At 42.4% G+C, this 22,500-nt stretch overlaps 1 protein-coding gene across 2 annotated transcripts in view; it reads left to right on the top strand.

Moving 5' to 3' along the window:
• si:dkeyp-72e1.9 (syntaxin-binding protein 4) overlaps positions 1 to 22,500 on the top strand; it is a 74,395-nt gene that overhangs the window by 47,314 nt on the left and 4,581 nt on the right. For both annotated transcript variants that reach the window (XM_058653227.1, XM_058653228.1), the window contains exons 12-13: positions 20,758 to 20,846; positions 22,472 to 22,500. The exon at positions 22,472 to 22,500 is cut by the window's right edge and continues 68 nt beyond it. In XM_058653227.1, the coding sequence (XP_058509210.1) occupies positions 20,758 to 20,846; positions 22,472 to 22,500 (118 nt within the window). The remainder of the gene's footprint in view (positions 1 to 20,757; positions 20,847 to 22,471) is intronic.

Below are 22,500 nucleotides of genomic sequence, written 5' to 3'. Positions count from 1 at the left end.
GCTATCTAGTGGGCGAAAAAGTTATTATTTACAAATAGAATAAACTCCCTGAAAAGTATATTAACACACAATAAACTCACTTAACTCAATAAACTCTACAAACCTTGTTCCCTCATTGACCGGGTGCTGATGAAGCTTAAGCTAAATAAAACAAACAAACAAACTACTCCTGACCAAACATGTGCTTTTCTCCGTAATGGTCTGAATAGTTGTTTTTCGACGGTTTCATCCGCTTTACGTTACTTATTTCCGGTTTCCACATTAGCATATTTCAAATTAAAAGCATGAGAACTATTATTTCAAAATAAAATGACACAGTGACAACAAGGTCATTTACACTCCCACCAAATCATTAGAGCTTAACTGGTAACAAAATGAAGCGATAATGATTTCTTGGTAAGAAATGACATAACCTTTTAAATTCTTTCAACACACAAAGTCCGCATGAAAGAATAAACCTTAAACTCCGAACGATGTTGAGGTGCTTCTAGGAGCAGAACCAGTTTCTGCACCGGGCGTTCCATAATAGAATGTTTTCCGGAACATTGTCCTTTCTCCATCTTCCTTCCTCCAAAGCGAAGCTTTACCTTCCTAACAAGTCCGTCTTTGTCAACTACCGTATCCATTACCCGTGCTAATCTCCATTCATTGCGCGGTAGATCGTCCATCTTCTCCATGACAATGTCTCCGAGCTTCAAATTTCTTCTAGGAGTGTGCCATTTCTGCCTTGTCGCAATGTTTGAAAGATACTCCTTTTTCCAACGGGTCCAAAACTGTTCTGACAAGTACTGCACCTGCCGCCACCTTTTACGTGCATAAACGTCCTCTCTGATGAATTCACCTGGAGGGGGCAGGGCTGCCTTTGTCTTCATAGTTAGTAGGTGATTTGGAGTCAACGGTTCTGGGCTGTTTGGGTCACTTCAGTTGTCCACGGTAAGAGGCCTGCTGTTCACGATTGCCATTGCCTCTTAAAAGAATGTCCGTAGGGATGCGTCGTCCATTCTGCCTGATGAAAGGGAAGCCGTTGAGCGCAGAATGTTCCGAACGGTCCGGATCTGTCTTTCCCATACACCTCCTGTATGACTTGAATGAGGAGTATGCATTTTGAAATCGCATTGTTTTTCAGCAAGAAATGTGGCAATACGATTGGAGTTCACTTGCTTCAAAGCTTCTTGCAGTTCATTTTTTGCACCAACAAAGTTGCTTCCTTGATCACACTTTATTTCACTGACCGCTCCTCTTATGGCTATAAAACAGCGGAGAGCATTGATGAAAGCGTCTGCAGTCATGTCGTCCAACATTTCTATGTGCACTGCTCTGCAGCAAAAGCATGTAAACAGAAGTCCATAACGCTTCTGCACCTTGCGAGCTTGTTTGGTAAGAAAGGGACCAAAACAATCCATTCCACAAAAGGTGAATGGCGGAGTTGGATCCAAACGCTGTGTTGGGAGATCATTTTTTGATCCTCTGTGCCTCTCCTGAGTCTGCGACACTTTACACACTGGTGCACAAAGTTTGACACAAAAGTTTGCCCAAAATCCGTTTGATCTGATCTCATTGATTGTCAGCCCTTTCCCTTGGTGTTGCACTTTACTGTGGAAATGAGCTATTTACAGCTGAGTAACATGGTGACCTTTGGGAACTATCACTGGGTGTTTCAATGTGGAGGAGGATGATGCATTTTTGAGCCTTCCTCCCACCTTAAGCAGTCCATCACTGTCGAGAAAAGTGTCCATTTGAACCAACTTGCCTTTGTGAGGAAGTGCCTTTCCATCTTTGAGCATCTTTATCTCATTTGCATATTCGCTTGCTTGTATGTCTTTTTTTTATTTTTTTTATAATATTTTTATTTTGGTTTTTCCATAAACATACAAAGTGAACAAATTACAGGCAAACAAACAAAAACAAACAAACAAACAAACAGTGGCCACTAAAATCACATATGTGTGAGATTCCTGAAATTCCCATCCCACGACCTCCCTGGGAACAATTGCATACAATTATACAGGTGTATTGAGGGAGGTGTCGTAGCATCTGAGTAGATATTTGCACACAGGAGTGCTCAGTCCATTACAATTGACAGTGATGCAACAACTAACCATTTCAAGAAAAACAAGTAAAAAAAAAGGATACAAATTTTCATAAATCAAAAGATTTAGAATCTTAACAAACTTTCACAAGACAAAACATGAGTAATCAATAAATAACCATTAATCACCAAGTAAGAGGAAATCTAGTCTCACAGCCCAAAGATGTCATTTTGCCAACTGGCAGTGCAATCGACCATTCCCTTTAAAACAATATTTGTGAGTCTTTTACCAGCATATTTAAACAAGGGTGTCATTTGAATATGTATGTTAGATATTCCATTGGTATTAACTCAAATATCAGTTTATGCCATCCTATAATCGTAGGAGGTGTATCATCAATCCATTTAAGGAGTACATTTTTCCGGGCCGCAAATGTAAGAACATTAAACAGCCTTCTTTGATCAGAGCCTTTAATGTGAGGGCTGGGTAAACCAAGGAGCAGAGCCTGAGGATCAAGGTCAAGATGGACATCAAAAATCTAATTAAGTTTATCATTAATTTTATGCCAGAAGTCCTCAATATGAACACATGACCACACACAATGCCTGTAACTCCCCACCTCCACGTGACACTTCGAGCACATGTCCGTCAAACTCGGATTTATCTTATGTCTCAGCTGGGGGGTGATCTGTAAGCGATGCAGGATCCTAAACTGGGTTTCTCTGGTTCTGTTACAAATAGAAATCTCTTTTGCCAGTTGCCAAATTTCTGTCCATGTTGTTTCATCCATTCTGAGGTTAAGATCATTATTCCACACCTGCTGCAGATAGTCTGTATTAATATTAGTGGCAAGATTAAGTTCAATATACCCCTGGCCAAGGACCGATGTCTTTCCCCTGTTGAGAAGCAGGCGCTCTATTTTTGAAATCTGATGGTCAAAGACATGGCTGCTTTTTCCCTGAATGAAGCTACGGACTTGGAAAAACCTGAAGCAATTATGTGGGGGTAGGTTATATTTCTTTTCAATTTCTGTAAATGGGAGCATCACTCCTTCATGAAATAAATGCCCCAGGGTTAAGACCCCTCTATCTCTCCAAATACTAAATCCACCACCTGCGCCGGCTTGGGCAAAATCAATGTTACGGTGTATAGGAGCCAGAGAAGACAATGTATTTGCACAACCCTCCAGCTTCTTTACTGTTTGCCAGGTTTGCAGAGTCGTTTTAACTATAACATTATCAACTAAGACACTCTTAATTTTTTTTAAGTCTAGGGCAAATAACAAGCTTGGCAAAGGGTTGCCTGCGTTAAGTGTTTCTAGATTCAACCAAACTGATTCTGAGTCACCATTAATCCAATCAACTATGTAGCGAAACTGTGCAGCAAGCTGATAAAGTCTAATATTAGGGACCATTATTATATTAGGCCACCTTTCTCCACAGACATCTGTAGCTTAGCCGTCTTCAGTCGTGGCTTCTTTCTGTTCCAAATAAATGTACTAAAACAGCTGTTAACCCTCTTAATAGTTTTATTATTAAGTAAAATAGGGACCATTTGAAAATGATTAAGGAGTCTCGGCAAGATATTAATTTTGAGCAAGGAAATCCTCCCCAACAGAGACAGTGGTAGAGAGATCCAACTGTCTAGATCATCCCTGATGCGTTTAAGAAGAGGCACAAAATTGGCCTTGTACAGTGCTTCAAGTGACGGAGTAATTGAAATCCCCAGATTAGTGAAACCTTCGGGTGACCATTTAAATGGAAATGGAGTGGAGCAAAGAGGGTTACCTAGAGGCATAACCTCAGATTTAGAAAAATTAATTTTCTACCCTGAGAACTTACTAAATTGATTCACTATTTCCAAAACAGCTGGTACAGATGTCTGTGGGTTAGTTACAAAAAGTAAAATATCATCAGCGTATAAGGCTATTTTATGATCTTTATCACCAGCACAGATTCCAGCAATATCTGGGCTATTCCTTATAGCTTCCGCGAGAGGTTCTATAACTATGGCGAACAGCAGCGGGGACAGGGGACACCCCTGTCTGGTGCCCCTGCCCAGGGGAAAGTAAGAGGAAGTCTGCCCATTAATACGAACAGCTGCAAGTGGTCTGTTATATAAGAGTTTAACCCAGCTGCAGAATGTTTCCCCCAACCCAAAGGTATCAAGAGCAGAGAAAAGAAATGACCATTCGACTCTGTCGAAGTCCTTTTCGGCGTCTAGACTTATCACCATGCGGGGGAGTTTCTGCGACAGTTGAATTACATTTAACAGTCTTCTTATATTATTACAAGAGTTCCTGCCAACAACGAATCCCGACTGATCGACATTAATAATGTTAGGAAGTACCTTCTCAAGGCGCCGAGCTAGTATTTTAGAAAGTATCTTAAAATCAACATTTAACAGGCTTATGAATACGAGGCGCATTCATCAGCTGGTTTCCCCTTTTTAAGTATGAGACTGATATTAGCTTCAGTGAGGGATTTAGGTAAAGATCCTATAATAAATGAATCATTCAGCATCTCCAGAAACGGGTCTATAAGTTCGGACATAAATTCTTTATAAAATTCGCAACTAAGGCCGTCAGGGCCTGGAGCTTTTCCTGACTGTAGGGTCGTCTTTGTTCATCCGTTAGTTTAGGTAGAGTGAGTTTAGACATGAATTTATCAATTAAATCCTGTACTCCTGAGGACTCCTCACTGGTGTAGAGCTTACTATAAAAATCTCTAAACACCCTATTAATATTGTTTGTATCAAATTAAGTAGATCCATTTGTGTCTTTAATAGAAGAAATTGTCTGAGAGTCACTCTTCCTATTTACCAATCTTGCAAGGTATTTATTCGGTTTATTGCCATACTCGTATAGCCTGTGTTTAGCGAACCTAATACTTTGCTCAGCTTTGTGAGTAAGCAGAGAATTTAGAGATGCCTTTGTGGCCAGCATAGCCTTCATATTAGCCTCAGATGGATATTTAGTGTACATCTTTTCAAGATTGGATAATTCACCCTCTAGTTTAATTTGGGCTTCCAGAGATTTGCGTTTTGTACTTTTGGAATAGGAGATAATCAGGCCCCTGGCATACACTTTACAGGTTTCCCACAACACAGAGGGGGAAATATCTGGAGTATTATTTATGGAGTAAAAGATTTTAAATTCTGACTTAAAATACGAAACAAATTTGGGGTCGCTGAGTAGATGTGGGTTGAACCTCCAAGACTTAGTAAAACCTTGTTTTTCGTTAAACATCAATTGTAAAAATACCTGACTGTGATCGGAAACAGAAATAACACCTATTTCACAAGATACCACAGATGATAGCATCAGTTTAGGAACAAAAAAGTAATCTATCCTGGAGCTAGTTCTGTGAGCACTGGAAAAGAATGTAAACTCTTTTAAATCAGGATGCACAGTTCTCCAAATAATAATAATAATAATAATACATTTAATTTAAAAGCGCCTTTCAGGTCACTCAAGGACACTTTACAAACAAGATGAATTAAAATCACAAAATTTCGTAAAAAAAATAAAAAAAAAAGGAGCACATAAAATCAACACAATAACTTCGGGGAAGTGGTGGTGATAGCAGGGGGAGTTAGAGGGAGTAGGCGGTCCGGAACAGGTGAGTTTTCAGTCGTGATTTAAAGAGGTGGACAGTTACGGAGGTCAGGTGGTAGTGAGTTCCAGAGCTGAGGAGCAGAGTGGCTGAAGGCTCTGCCCCCCATAGTGCTGAGGCGGGCAGGGGGCACAGAGAGGTGGATGGAGGAGGAGGATCTGAGGGAACGAGTGGGGATGATGATGTGCAGGAGATCAGACAGGTAGGGAGGGGCAAGGTTGTGGATGGCCATGTATGTGTACAGGAGGAGTTTGTAGTTGATGCGGTGTTTGACAGGGAGCCAGTGGAGGTGCTGGAGGACGGGGGTGATGTGGTGGTGTGAGGGGGTCTTTGTGATGATACGGGCTGAGTTTTGGACCAGTTGCAGTTTATGGAGAGACTTTTGGGGGAGGCCATAGAGAAGAGAATTACAGTAGTCAAGACGGGAGGTGACGAGACTGTGAACAAGGACGGCTGTGGAGTGGGGGGTGAGGGAGGGGCGGAGTCTGTTGATGTTGCGGAGATGGAAATAAGCGGTGCGGGTAGTGATGTTGATGTGTGAGTGAAAGGAGCGTGTGCTGTCGAGGATGACATCCAGACTCTTTACCTGAGGGGAGGGGGAAACTGAGGAGCTTTCAATGGTGAGGGAGAAGCTGTTAACTTTAGATAGGGTGGATTTAGTGCCGAGGAGGAGGAGTTCAGTTTTATTGCAGTTTAATTTAAGGAAGTTTGAGGTGAACCAGGTTTTTAGCTCAGAGAGACAAGAGGTGAGGGAGGGGGGTGGTAGTGTGGAATTTGGTTTGCAAGAAAAGTAGAGCTAGGTGTCATCCGCGAAGCAGTGGAACTGGATATTGAATTTACGGAGGATGTGGCCGAGGGGGAGGAGATAGATGATGAAGAGAAGGGGCCCCAGGACAGATCCCTGGGGCACACCTGTAGTGACTGGGGAAGGTTTTGAAGTGAAAGATTTGAGCTGTACAAACTGAGTGCGGCCTGTGAGGTAAGAGTGGAACCAGCTGAGGGGAGTGTGGGAGAGGCCAATGGAGGAGAGTCTACTGAGGAGGATGGGGTGTGAGATGGTGTCAAAGGCAGCACTCAGATCGAGGAGGATGAGGATGGAGACAGAACCAGAATCAGCTGCAATGAGGAGGTCGTTGGTGATTTTGATAAGGGCGTTCTCTGTGCTGTGACGGGGGCGGACACCAGACTGGAAGGGCTCGTAGAGTGAATGGAGAGATAGGTGAGAGTGGAGTTGGGTGGCAACAGTTTTTTCGAGGATTTTAGAAATGAAAGGTAAGGTTAGAAATGGGGCGGAGGTTATGTAAAGGGTTTCTTTAATATGGGGGTGACAGCGGCAGTTTTGAAAAGTGAAGGGACTATTCCGGATGAGAGTGAGGAGTGGATAATAGCAGATATGAGGGGGAGCAGGGAGGAGGAGCAGGATTTGACTAGGGTTGTGGGGAGGGGATCGAGCTGACATGTGGTGGGCTTTGATTTGTGTATGAGGTCGGAGATTTCGGAGGTAGTGGGAAGAAGAAAACTGGAGAAGAGATGACAAAGAGGAGAGGGTTCAGATGGGGAGAGAGGTGGTGAATTGTGATGTAGGTGCTGATGGATGTTATGAATTTTCTGGTTAAAATAGTCCATTATGGAGTTGCAGGTTTCTGTGGAATACAGGTGGAGGGGTAGAGAATTGGGTGGCTGGAGGATTTTGTTCATGACAGAGAAGAGGGTTTTTGAGTTTCCTTCGTTGGAGAGGATGAGGCAGGAGTAATAACTGGTTTTGGTTTGTGAGATTAGGTCCTTATATTGTGTGATATGGGTAGTGTACATGTCCTTGTGGATGGTGAGACCAGTTCTTTTGTGAAGTCGCTCCAGTTGACGGTTTTTGGATTTCATGGATCTAAGCTCGGGGGTAAACCAGGGGGCAGATGCAGAAAAGGACACAGATCGGGTTTTCAGGGGGGCGAGAGAGGTGAGCGTGTTGGTGAGGCAGGTGTTATAAAGAGCGACCAGTTCATCTGGGTTGGAGAGGGAGTCTGGGGTCTGAAAACTGTCGATAATGGAGCAGAGAGTGTTGATGTTAATGTCCTTAATATTACGAAATGAAATGAGACGGGGGGATTTGAGAGTAGAAAGGCGGAGTGTGGCGTTAAAAGTGAGGAGGAAGTGGGGGGCGCTGTTGAGCGATGGAGGAGTAAGACGTGTTCGCGCGAGCTCTGATAACTTTATCTTTATTAAAACACTAAACTTTTGTAAATCCGCTCTTAAAATCCTCGGAACGACGCAATAAGATACACACAAGTACATTACAGAGACCAATGTAAGGAAAGTATGTCAAAAAAGGTGAAAAGTAGGAAAAACGATCAACAAGAAACAGGCCCCGACCAACCCTCGGGCCCGAGTAACACACCTCTACCTGTTGATATGACTGACGAGGCGGACCCACCTAATCGTGAAATACTAGCTGCTATCGCTAACCTGCGAAATGAAGTCACTCAGATAAAGAACGATATATGTGCCTCCATAGATGTACGTATACAAACGGTTTGCACTGAGCTGAGAGAGGAGCTGGCTACTACTAAAAAGGAAATTCAAACATCCATTTCAACACTTAAAGAAGCCACGGCCTCGCACGAGAAGACTATTACAGAGCTAGAGAAGTCAGCCTCACTCCACTCCGACGATGTCACTGCTCTCCAACGCCAGGTAACACGACTGAATTCTGAAGTGGGGAAACTGACTGAAAAATGTGAGGATTTAGAGGGCAGATCCAGGAGGCACAACATTAGAATCATCGGAGTTCCCGAGGGGGTAGAAGGACCCAGGCCGCGCGACTTCGTAGCTGACCTGCTAAAAGATGTGCTATCTTTGGATGAGAAGCCACTTATTGACCGAGTGCATCGGACCCTCCGGAGAAGCCCCGACCCTCGAGAGCCCCCCAGACCCTTCATCCTGAGGCTACACTATTATCATGTGCTTGAGGACATTCTACGGAAAGCCAGCGCAGCGAAGCAACTTTACTTCAGAGACAAGAGGATTCAAATATTCCCCGACTATCCTCCGACTGTGGCTAAGCGACGGGCTCTATTCAACCGTGCCAGGGAGCTATTGCGCGACAAGCCCGGCGTCAGGTATGGCCTACTTTACCCCGCAAGACTCCTGGTCACACACAATGGTACACAGGCATCCTTCACAGACCCTAAAAAAGCTGAGGAGTACGCGGAGCGACTCTCTGGTTCGGGGTCATCTACAGCTGCAGCGGACTGATTAATCATGGATCTCAGGAATAGTTTTTTGTTTTTTTTACCACAACAACTGTTACCTGCCCAAAAACAAAACAAACCAAACATAACTGCCTAACTACATACAACTAGAGTCTGACGGTAAGAACATACATGCGTAGTGTGGAAGTCGTGGGTTGCTACACTGTATCCTTTATGATATAGATAACGTTACTGTATTGTTATTATCCGACAAGAATCTCTCCTTCTCAGTGTTAGCGTTATTCATTTATTCATTTTATTGAGCTCTATGGTTATATTCAGCTTTATGTCTTAAGTGTGTTGCCCAGTGTGATCCACAATTACCTCTTGTTTCTAAAACTCTAGCAATGTTCAAGCAGCTATATGTTTATTTCCAGGGCTTAAGACTAATTTTTGGATGCTTACCCCTTCAGATTGTAATCAAAGGTGATTTCAATTTTAAATGGCAGAGAAGAAATAACAAAAATAGAAATATGTTCATTTGATTTGGATAATTTCCAAAGTTGTTTATGTGTATATGCTGCATAAGATGTTCTGGTCAAACAAAAAAAACAAAAAACAAAAACGTTTTGAATGCACAGTTCAGGTTTGGGGAGTGCATTTGTGTTTAACTCTACGTCTCCCTTGTTCATGTGAAACGTGATGATAGACGTGCTTGTATGAATGGGGGTGTGTGCGTGCATACCCCTGTGTGGTTGTTCGTTCCCTTTCTCATATTTAAATTTCTTTATTATTAAGTTTCAGAGCTAATGAACCAATTTTGAAGTTAACACAGGCCACCAGTAGGTGTGGAAGTAACCTTAGTTATCAGTTTTTGTTTTTTGCTTCCCTAAGAAGGCTCGCGCCATTCACTTTGAATTGGCTAGAGTATGTTATTTTGTTTTTTTTATTAATATGTTGTTCAGGTTGACCTGGGGAGGGAGATTTGGGTTGGGGAAAGAAGCTGCAGTGGGATGGAAGAGACGAGAAGACCTTACAGAAATTGATTACCAATACCAATACGCGGGGTACTATGAATGATAGCAACAAGGAGAAAAAAAATCTCACTTTTTCCAGTTGGAATGTGCGGGGAGTTAATAATCCAGTCAAAAGAGGGAAGGTTTTGTCCCATCTTAAATCACTGACCTCGGATATTATGTTTTTACAAGAGACCCATCTGAATAATAAATCACATGGCAGGCTCAGGACAAAGTGGATAGGAGAGATCTTTCACTCAGCGTTTTCTTCCAAAGCAAGAGGCGCAGCAATTTTAATCAGAAAAGGTGTACCTTTTTTGCCGAAAAAAACAATAACCGACAAAGAGGGTCGTTATGTTATAGTGATTGGAGAGATTCAGAATATCTCCCTCACCCTAGTGAATATGTACGCACCTAACACAGATAATCCTATATTTTTTCAGAAAATCTTTGCATTAATACCGGATATGTCACAGACTAATTTGATAATAGGAGGAGATTTTAACACCGTTTTGGATGCATATCTAGATAGATCCTCCTCGACGAAACCTCCCAGAAATGCCTCAAGTGAATTCCTTAATACATATATGAATAACACAAATATCCTAGACATATGGAGGATGATGAACCCCTCAGGTCGCGATTATTCATTCTTTTCACCTGTGCATAATTCTTATAGTAGGATAGACTACTTCCTAGTTGATGCCAAACTGGTACCTTTTGTAGTGGATGTTCGGTATCATAGTATTGTAATTTCAGATCATAGCCCACTTTCCTTTTCAATATGTTTAGACCACATAGATAAACCGCATACCTCTTGGAGATTAAATCCTCACCTGCTTACTGATAAAAGATTTTGTGATTACCTAAAAGATCAAATCTCATTGTATTTTGAGATGAATGATATTCCGGAGACTTCTCCCTCCACTCTCTGGGAGGCGTTTAAAGCCTATATTAGAGGTAGCATAATCTCATTTGAAGCATCAAGGAGAAAAGAAAATATGTCCAAATTAAAAGACCTGGAAGAACAGATCAAAGCACTGGATCAGGAAAATGCTCGTTCCCCATCTACAAATCTGCACAGAAAAATAACAACTTTGAAATATGAATACAATCAAATTATGTCTGTGAAGATTAGTAAAGCATTCCTGTATACCAGACAAAGGTTCTTTGAATTTGGGGATAAACCGCATAAATTGTTAGCTCGTCAGCTCCGAAAAATGGAGAATGATAGGACAATACATAAGGTCAAAGCCTGTGATAACACGTTACTCACAAAACCTAGAGATATCAACAACAGGTTCCTCGAATTTTACAAAGACTTGTATACTTCTAAATCCACTTCAGAACCTGATATTATTAATACTTTTCTAGATAAATGTAACCTACCCAAGTTAGGTGTTGAAGATTGTAAATCACTGAATGCTGAGCTCACAATCAAAGAGGTTCAGTCTACTATTGCCTCGTTAAAAGGTAATAAATCACCAGGTCCTGACGGACTCCCTGGAGAATTATATAAAAAGTATGGTGAGAAGTTATCTCCTTATTTATTAAAGGTATTCAAACATGCTCAAGAGAGAGGTGCTCTACCACCAACTTTAACTGAAGCTGTGATTACGGTAATTCACAAGAAAGGGAAAGATCCACAGGAAGTAGGTGCTTATCGCCCTATTTCTCTCCTAAATGTTGATGGGAAGCTATTTGCCAAAATATTAGCTAACAGACTGAGCCCCTTGTTGGGGGGGTTAGTTCACCCAGACCAGACGGGTTTTGTACCTAACAGAAACTCTACTTTCAATCTGAGGCGCCTTTTTAATATTATGTACACAAGAAGGGAACCACACTCTGATCTTGTTATACTTGCACTTGATGCTGAAAAGGCATTTGATCAGATTGAGTGGCGATACTTATTTGAAGTTCTCAGTAGATTCAATCTCGGAGATGGTTTTTTATCACTAATTAAAATTATCTACAAAAACCCGACAGCCCAAATTCTAACCAACCGAACATTATCCTCCCCGTTTCAGTTATGTAGGGGGACGAGGCAGGGTTGCCCCCTTTCCCCTCTAATCTTTGCTCTTGCTATCGAACCACTGGCTCAAAGTATTAGACTTGACCCTCAGATACTTGGATACACCACTAAAGGAACAATTAGTAAAATATCTTTGTATGCAGATGATATTCTTCTTTATTTAACACGTCCACAAATGACTATTCCGGTATTATTAGATAAAATCAAATTATTCGGTACTTTCGCTGGATATCGGATTAATTGGACAAAAAGTGTCTTGATGCCAGTTCACAGGGATGATCTGACTTTCCTAATTAATCTCCCATTTAAAATCTCCTTGGATAAATTCACCTATTTAGGAATAGAAGTGACAAGACAGTATTCCTCTCTCTTCCAACAAAACTTTCCTCCTTTAATAGAAAAACTACGCTCTAGGTTATTGTTTTGGGATGCACTCCCAATTTCGATGATCGGAAGAATAAATGCGGTTAAGATGGTCTTCCTCCCACAGTTATTATATCTGTTTTATAATATCCCGATATTCCTTAAAAAAACATTTTTTAAACATTTAGACTCCTTAATTACTCCTTTTTTGTGGGGACACAAAGCTCCCAGAATAGGTAAGAAATATCTCTGCAGGGCTAAATCTGCAGGAGGATTAGCACTCCCAAATTTTCTGTTTTACTACTGGGCCTCAGCGATTAAGACTTTTATTTTCTGGCTGAACGCCACAAAGTCCCCACCTAATTGGCTACTGATGGAACAAGATGAATGCCATCCATATTCATTGGCAACAATTCTATTAGCGCCTACTAAAATCAGTAGATCATTATATAACAACAATCCTATTATCCATAACATGATTTGTATTTGGAAACAAATCAAATCCAGTTATAATCTTAAAGCCATATCCTCTCTATTACCCATAGATAGAAACCCCACTTTTGCCCCGTCTGGTTTGGGTGGAGCCTTCTCTAGGTGGAATCAGAAAGGTATTAAATGTGTTAGAGATCTGTATATACAAGGTGTATTTGCCTCGTTTTCTCAATTACAGCAGAAATTTGGACTGGAAAGTAATCAATTCTTTCATTATCTGCAAATCAGAGATTATATACGTAGACATTTGGAGGATTTTCAGACCGAAACAAAAACATTAATAGATGACTGTCTGAAATTGCCGATATATGAACCTAAGTTGATAACACGTATCTATAATAATCTCCTGTCATTTAGTCCCCCCCCTGCCTATATACATAGACGCAAATGGGAGAAACAATTTGGTGAACCGATCACAGATGATCTATGGGACAAAGCCCTTGAGAAGATCAACACTTGCTCACATAATGCAAGACACTGTCTTATTCAATTTAAAATTATACACATGCTCCATTTCTCAAAGGAAAAATTACATAATATATATCCAGAAGTATCACCTGTGTGTGATAAATGCAAATCTTCCATTGCAACCCATCTTCATAGTTATGCACTATGCCCCAAAATTTACTCTTTCTGGTCTGGTGTTTTTGATATAATGTCCGAGGTTATGAGATTTGTGATAAAGCCAGAACCCTTACTTATTATTCTCGGGGTGTCTGAAACCTTTCAGAAATTAAACAAAGCACAACAATGTTTTATTTCATATGGTCTTATAATAGCGAAAAAAATTATTCTTACGTTATGGAAGAGTGTAAACGCACCAACATCTAAGATGTGGCTGGATGAATTGACTAATACGCTCCATCTGGAAAGAATAAGATATGTTCTGAAAGACAGTCTCCAACATTTTGACGCGACTTGGCAACCTTTGATACAGTACCTTGCTGATACAAACCCAACTTAATATTCGGTCTCTTATGCGTAGCAGGGTTCTTATGATATTTTCCATTTGGGTCTTCTCCAGGGGGTGAGGGGTGGGTTTTGTTTTAATTTTGTCAACCTGTTATGTTCTGTTTCTGTCGTCTGTTTACTTGTTCTGTAATTATATTTGTTTGTTTGTTTGTATTATAAATGCCCAATAAAAATACTTAAGAAAAAAAAAAGTGAGGAGGAAGTGGTCCGTTACAGGGAAAAGCATTGGCAGTGGGGTTTGGAGGGGGTGAGACCAGAGCAGCAGACTAAGTCCAGTGTGTGTCCTTTAATGTGGGTGGGGAAATCTATGAGGTGTTGTATTCCGAAACTGTCTAGACAGGATGCAAAGTCTCTAGTGAGAGGCAGGTTGGTATTGTCCATGTGTATATTGAAGTCCCCCAGCAGAATTAAATTAGGAGAGAGAGTAGATATATAAGTGAGTAGAGTGGAAAATTCACTGATAAAATCACTGTGTGGCTTGGGGGGGCGGTAAACTGTGGCGATGATGGTTGGTGTGGGTCCAGGAAGCTTAAAAACAAGGCATTCAAATGTGCTACATGCAGGGACAGAGACGGGCAGGACTTTCCACTTCTCGCGGTGAATTACCGCGAGACCTCCTCCACGGCCGTTGCCTCGGGGACGGCAGATGTAAACAAAACCGGGAGGAGTGGATTCGTTGAGTGCGGAGAAGTCATTCGGCTGTTGCCAAGTTTCTGTTAAAAAGAGAAAGTCAAGCTTTCGGTCAGTGAGGAGATCATGGATGAGGTGTCCTTTGCTCGTGAGTGAGCGGATGTTGAGCAGACCGAAGTTGACAGCGGAGGTGTCGTGTTTGACAGTAGTAGCATTAGCCGACCTAGCCAGGCCGGCTAATGCGTTGTGGTTGACGGTACGGCCGAGGTTTCTGGGACAGCGACGAGAAGTGGACCAAGTAGAGTTGACTGTACTGGAGCCATTGTGCTGGAGATGTCTGCGGGACCCACGGTGGATGTAACACCGGAGGGGTGGGCGAGTGATGTCCGGGTGATGGTGCAGCTCTGGTGGTGGAGGCTCCGGTGCATTCCAGCGGATCCGAAGGAGGTCTGCGACAGAGTAATGAAGTAGTCCTGCCACAGGATGATGGCAGAATGACAGCAGTATCCAAATGAGACCAAACCGGGTGAGAGAGTTGTTGGGCCACATGACGAGGAAGGAACCGGAAAAACTCAGAAAGCCGGTGGCGTGACAGCTAGCTTGAATTTGCAGCCGGCGTTAGCCCGTGCACTTTTGGACAGAAGTGTCGGAGCCACCAACTACAGAAAAGTCAGTTTCAAGTTCAGCAAACTCCAAAAATGCCTTTGTGAGAAAATCGGTAGGGTGACCAGGAGGAGCGTAAACGTTGAGAATTGAAATATATTTTCCGTATAATAGGCCTTTAATTATAATGTAACGTCCATTATTGTCCTTGACACAGGATTCAAGTTTAAAGGGCAATTTCTTGTTGATTAGAATACACACACCTCTACTGTTTGAGGTGTAGGATGAAAAAAAAAGTCTCACCCACCCAGTCTCGTTTCAGTTTGAGATGTTCCTGATCCTCCAGGTGGGTTTCCTGCAGCAATGCAATTTCAACACCTTCCTTTTTAAGGGAGGTAAGAATTTTTTTCCTCTTTACCGTGTGATGAATACCCCGTACATTCCAAGTACAGAGTTTGATACTAGAAATACTCATCACTAAATAAAATAGACTCTGGCATAACTCAAGTTGCTGCAGATACTCACTGTCATACATAAGAATAAGCTAATCAGACTGAGCACATTGTAAACTTGTAACAAAACAGTGGCCAAACTTGAAATAAAACTATTTACAAACACCAACACTAGGTCCTTCAGGGACCATACCATTAAGAGCACATAGAGAGTAAGTTCAACCTCTCTTTTAGGGTAAAAGACCCTTTGCCTTACCCTGGCAAAGTAAAATCCAACGAAAGTCCCTGTGTTAACAGCCACGGGAAGCAGAATTGTTGTTTTGTCTGGTCAGCAGAAAGCAGACATTGCATGAATACCCACTACTTGCAGTTTTCTAACAACTGTAGCTTATTGGACAAAAATTACTGTGTATCTATACGATGCTTTAAAGATTATTCCTGAATTAACTCAAAAGACCATAAACAGCCCTTTTAACACCACATCTGAACACATCTGGTAAAATAACCCTCAGTTACAGATACATATTTTCTGTTCACTGGAGAGAGTCAACAAACACAGAGGCTTGCTCTGGAGAATGAAACGTTTTAACACTGTTATTCACAATAATCTTCAATGAAGCAGGGTAAATCATGGCGTAACGAGCCCCCTCGATGTTCTGCAGCTTTCTCCTCACCTGGTCGAACTCGCGTCGCTTCTTCTGTGTTGCAGCAGCAAAGTCCGGGAAAAAGTGTATCCTCGTTTCGTCGACTCCGATGTCCTTCAGTCGTCTGGCTGCATCCATCACTCGCTGGCGACCGCTGAAGTTATGAAATCTTGCTATTATAGCACGGGGAAACCTGGATGTCTCCGGACCCTGGAGCCTGTGTGCCCTCTCCAACTTGATGCGCCCCGACTTGGTGTCGAGCTGCAGGATCAGGGGTATCCACGTCTCCATAAACGTTGTTGTATTCGTCCCCTCCAGCTTCTCAGGCAGGCCTATGATCCGTAGGTTTTTGCGTCGGCTCATGTTTTCGTAGTCGTGGAGACGCTCCGTCAATTCGTTAGCCGTCTTTTCCAGAGCTAGCAAACGCTTCTCAGTATCAGCCGAAGCGGTTTCCACCACTAGGATCCTATGCTCAGCCTCACCGACCCGTTCGGTAACTTCCTTCAAACTCTGAGAGATTGGTCAGTCCCGGGTCTGCTTCCTGGCAGGTAGATGGAGGGCTAGCGGCACCTGCTAACGTAGCATCGTCAACATGAGAAGAAGCCACCTGTGCTTCTTTCTTTCTGGTAGTGTTTTTTGAAGGCATTTTGCCGGCAGCTTTGCTCCACAGTTGATCCAGGGACATTACCCGGATTAAAAATAGCGTAGTTTGAGTTTTAGCGCCAACAGAAATAATTAAAACAGGATAATGTGCCGGAGGTTCGCCAAAACGTGGCTACCCAAGCGCTTGCATCACTGGAAGCCGCTTGTATGTCTTTTAAGATAACACATTGTGCGTTCTGTCTTTCTTGAACCGTAGTGTGGCCTGTTGTTTTGTCTCTTTTAGCAAAGCGAATGAGTCGAGCTATGGCTTGAGTGGCTTTGTACCATGATGAAAACTTTGTTAGCTTGTCTGCTAAACCACTCTGTTCTCTTTTAAGTGTGCCCAGCACATGCACCTTTTTAACTTCTGGGTCTCCAAGTGGTACATTTGTGTCAATGTCTGCCGCTGGAGGTAAGTCTCTGTTCCATAGAAACCGTGGCCCTTTAAACCAGTCAGATGTGATGAGCTCACTTGCACTCGAGACTTGAGACAATGTCCGCAGGATTTTGCTCAGAAGCGATGTATCTCCACTGCTGGGGGGAGCTGTTAAGCCTTATCCTTTGAACTCTGTTGGAGACAAATGTGTGAAAACAGCGTGCCTCGTTATTAATGTAGCCTAAAACTACTTTAGAGTCCGTCCAGAAATACTCATCCATCTGTGACAGTCCAAGCTCATCCTTTAACATGTTACTTACAATAACGGAGACAACAGCAGCTGTCAGTTCGAGTCTTGGTATCGTCGTTACCTTAATAGGAGCAACTCTGGTCTTTGCTGTAACTAAAGCACAATGCACATTGTCATCTTGGTTTACATGTCTCAAATATGAACATTGACCATAACCATAGGAGCTTGCATCAGAAAAATGATGCAACTCTGTTTTTACTATTTGACCAAAGTCCTTGGGAACATAACACCGTGGTATTGTGATTTTCTCCAAGTTCGCCAAATCGCCTTTCCAGTTATCCCACACTGGCCTTAGTTCACTGGGAAGGGGATCATCCCAAGCTGTGCCTTGTTTGCATATCTCTTGAAGCACTCTTTTTCCTGTGAGTACAAAGGGGGAGATGAATCCTAATGGGTCGTACAAAGATGCAACTGTAGATAGGATGCCCCGCCTTGTAACAGGTTGGTCGTTGGCGTGAAAGCGAAACCTGAGAGTGTCAGATTCCACGTGCCAATGAATGCCTAGCGCCCTCTCAAATTTAGAGTCATTAAATGCTAGGTCACACGCATGCTGTGGAGTGGCACGTTCAGTTGCAGGAATGCTTTCCAACACTGTTTTGTCGTTGCTTACAAACTTATGCAAACGTAGGCCTCCTGATGCGCAGAGTGCCTGAGCCTCCTTTGCAAGCTGAATAGCTTCTTTGATGCTTGCCGTACTTGTTACACCATCATCCACGTAGAAATCCTTCATTATGAACTGTGAGGCGAGGGGAAACTGTGTCTCATTTTCTTGAGCGAGATGTTTTAAGCCGTAATTCGCACACCCAGGTGAGGACGTGGCGCCGAAAAGGTGCACTTTCATTCGAAACTCTTTTGGCTCAGTGTTCAGGTTGCCATTTTTCCGCCACAGAAATCTTAAATAGTCTCTATCTGCTTCATAAACATGAAATTGATGATGGTGTGGTCTCTCCTTAAATGGAAGTGGCATTTCATAATGTCCTTCTGCGTTTTTGTAAATGCCTTCCTTTAACGCGTTCAGAAAGAGAACGTCATCATGAGACACTGACTTGTTATCCTTGTTATCATCCTTGAAGTCCGATTCAAGAACCTTGAGTGCATCAGCGGGAGTCACTAGCGGGGGCTCTCTGACTGTAACTCTGTGACACACAGTAGACATGCTTAAATAGTCATTGTGAGAAGATGTGGGGCCTACAATACTCCAACCCAATACTGTACGGACTGCATAGGGTTCGTTTTCTCCTCCTAAGATTACCTGCCTGGGAGCCAGTGCCTTAGAGCAATTGTAACCGATCAATAAGCCAATCTCACATTCTTTGGTGGAATCTCATTCACTATTTCCTTGAGATGGTTCCATTGCCTTGCTGTTACACAGGTAGGAATGTGAGAGCGGTTCACTGGTATACAGTCTTTAGTGTAAGCAGGAGGGAGTTTGATCGTTTCTGAGGAGTTGTAGCCTCTCACTTTGAGACCTGAGATGCGTTCACTTGGCACAACAGCATCCTTACCAAGCATTGTAGTGAGCCTTAACCTTATTGGAGTGGACTTAGCCTTGAGATGATTAGACACATCTTGATCAATGAACGCTGTGTCACTTTGAGTGTCCAAGAGCGCATAAACAAGCTTTTCTATTTCTGGGTGTTGCTCTGAAGAAACCCATACTGGTACTATCATAGAAGTGTTGTCACATTGATCGTTTGTTTCTGCGTTGAGAGACAAGGCTGTTGCAGCTTGTTCCATGTTGCTCTGAGTGGTGTTTCTGGCTGATTTGTCATTAACATAGTTGAAGTCATGCAGACAAGTTGGGTGTTTTTTCTTACACACTTCACATACGAGTCTGTAACGACAGTCCTTTGCACCGTGTCCAGGTTTGAGACAGCCATAACATAGTTTTTTCTCCTTGATATATTTCCTTCGCTCTTCAAGTGATTTGCCTCTAAACTGTGGGCAACTGTGAAGTTTGTGTTCGTTGTCTTGACAGAGCATGCATGGTGGTTTGACATTTGACCTTTGATGTGTAATTTCTGTCTCTGTTACTGCATGTGTGTGTGTGTGTAAAACACTGGAGATGGGCCTTTTTTCCCTTTGATAATCTTTACCTGTGCTTGAGTTTACTTGGAGGGAACAGGAGCTGAGCGAGTGAGCGCTGTAACAAGGACAAATCAGAAACCCCCTGGAAGAAGTGGGCGTGTGTTTGCTTGTGTCTCATTTGCATATAAAGGGACCATGCACAAAACCGAGCGTTCTGAAAGGGGCGGGTTTAGCAGGGTTATTGAACTGCTATGGTGCTTCATCCTTATGGTATTTTGACCAAAGCATGTCACAGACATGTTCATTAGGACACCAGGGAACTATTTTAACTTGGGAAATAGGGTATAATATGTCTCCTTTAAGGCATTTAAATCACCATGGAAACTTGACAAAAGTTTATTATTATGCAGAGCAATATTTATGCATTTTTAAATAAAATTTTAAAAAATGGATGAAGCCAGAGTGACTCAAGTCACTGAGCTAACACTATAGATCAGTGAGAGCCGTCAGAATACAGAGCTATTTAACAATGTTTGGAACTCAATCACTGCACAGACAGCAGCTTTAAAGATTATCATATTAGTCACAGATGTGTCAGGGAATTATGGGCTTTCCTTACCTCAAATCAAAATGTGACTTTAAAGCACAGCTGTTGTTAAAGCACTAGTTAAAGGGGCTGGTGCTGGTGCTGGTGCTGGTGTTGGTGTTGGTGTTGGTGCTGGTGCTTGTGTTGGTGCTGGTGCTGGTGCTGGTGCTGGTGCTGGTGCTGGTGTTGGTGTTGGTGCTGGTGCTGGTGCTGGTGTTGATGCTGGTACTGGTCTTGGTCTTGGTCTTGGTCTTGGTGCTGGTGCTGGTGCTGGTGTTGGTCAGGACAAGCGGAACATGGAGGTTAGAGAATCAGCTCATGTGCTTGTGTGCAGACACTCGTACGAATGTGGGACAAACAAATTCATCAAGTTAATATTAAGCACTGTGTGTCTGTCTGTCTGTCTGTCTGTCTGTCTGACCCACCCCACCTCTCTCATCTATTTAATCATCCACCTTTCCCCCACTCCTCTCCTTTTTAATCATCTGCCCTTCACCACACATCCCTCATTCACCCACTCCTCCCCTGTCACCACGACTGCACACATCCACCAAATCCATCTGTCTGTCCCTCTGATATTACAGATTATCTAATGATATTTTTCCCTCTGTTGTTTACTAGATAGTCAGACAGACAGAGAGACAGACAGATGGTGAAGTAATATGAGATTAAAGCCAAATATGCATTTAGAAAATGAAATATAAAATAAGATGTAGACAGCTATAGGTGCACCGTGGCCTTTATTTCCCCATTCTTCATCTTCTTCTTTTTCTGCCCTCTAGATTCAACCAGCCAACGGTCACCAACGGCAACCAAACCCAAGATCACACTGGACCCCCACATACGCCTCAAATCAGACAAGTTAGACTTGGTAAGTGAAGTCGAACGTCTTTACCGTAATCCCTTGTTTAAGGGTTAGGTCAGATTAAAGCACAGCACTCTGATGATACTCCAGCGCACAAAGTACAAATGAGAAGAGGGAATAATGGAGTAATCATTTGTTGTATCTCTGTCTCTAGACAGAGGAAAGGTCCTGGCTGGGTTAGGTCAGCTTTATGGTTGCAAAGGGACCGAGCTTCCCAGTACATTTTTCCAGAAACTTTTCAGAACATTTAACATTAGCTTTAAACTATCCATGAGAATTATGGGAATGAATGAGAACCAACTGGAAAATTTGGATAACTTGAAGAAAGTGTGTCATATACAAATATAAACATTTGACACACAGCTAACAAAAAAAAACTTTACCTGTTATTCTACAGCCATTCTATTTATTAATCAGTTATATTTACTGTCATAGAACTTCAAAGTTATATTACTTAATGAGCGCATACTTAGGTCATGTAAATGTTTCATATTAAGGTATACTTGTTCTGCTGCTAATTTTGGGTTTTAGTCCTAATACTTATTTTGTCCCTGAGTGTTATTTTAATTCTGAACGAGCAAATGAAACACACCGAAATCCCCTATGGAAGTTAAATAAAGTATTGTGGTTCTGAGCTATGATAATAGGTACATGGTCTGTATTTATGTAGCACTTTCTTATCTTGATGACCATTCACATTCATTCACATTCATTCACACTCATTCACACTCATTCACACTCACACACACTCATTCACAGTCATTCACACACACATTCACACGCACACACTCATTCACACCCACACACAGTCATTCAGTCATTCAAACTCATTCACACTCATTCACACTCATTCACACTCATTCACACTCATTCACACACACTCATTCACAGTCATTCACACACACATTCACACGCACACACTCATTTACACTCACACACACTCATTCACACCCACACACAGTCATTCAGTCATTCAAACTCATTCACACTCTCACACACACTCATTCACACTCATTCACACTCATTCACAGTCATTCACACTCACTCACACACACACACACTCATTCACACGCACCCACTCATTCACACTCACACACACTCATTCACACCCACACACAGTCATTCAGTCATTCAAACTCATTCACATTCTTAGACACACTCATTCACAGTCATTGACACTCACACACAGTCAGTCACACTCATTCACACTCACACACACTCCTTCACACTCATTCACACTCATTCAGTCATTCACAGTCACACACTCATTCACACTCACACACATTCATTCAGTCATTCACACTCATTCACACTCATTCACACTCACACACACTCACACACACTCATTCACAGTCATTGACACTCACACACACTCACACACAGTCAGTCACACTCATTTACACTTACACACTCCTTCACACTCATTACGTTATTCACACACACTCATTCACACTCATTCAGTCATTCACAGTCACACACTTTTTCACACTCATTCACACTCACACATTCATTCAGTCATTCACACTCATTCAGTCATTCACACTCATTCACACTCACACATTCATTCAGTCATTCACACTCATTCACACTCATGCTTAATCTACGTGCCACTGTGTCTCTGTATCACACAGGCCTTGTCTTTCCTCGGGCTGGACGTCAC

Source organism: Solea solea, chromosome 16, assembly GCF_958295425.1.
Source record: "Solea solea chromosome 16, fSolSol10.1, whole genome shotgun sequence".
Classification (NCBI taxonomy): Eukaryota; Metazoa; Chordata; class Actinopteri; order Pleuronectiformes; family Soleidae; genus Solea; species Solea solea.
Note: the sequence above shows the minus strand (reverse complement) of the source record. Positions and strands in the feature narration are given on the sequence as shown.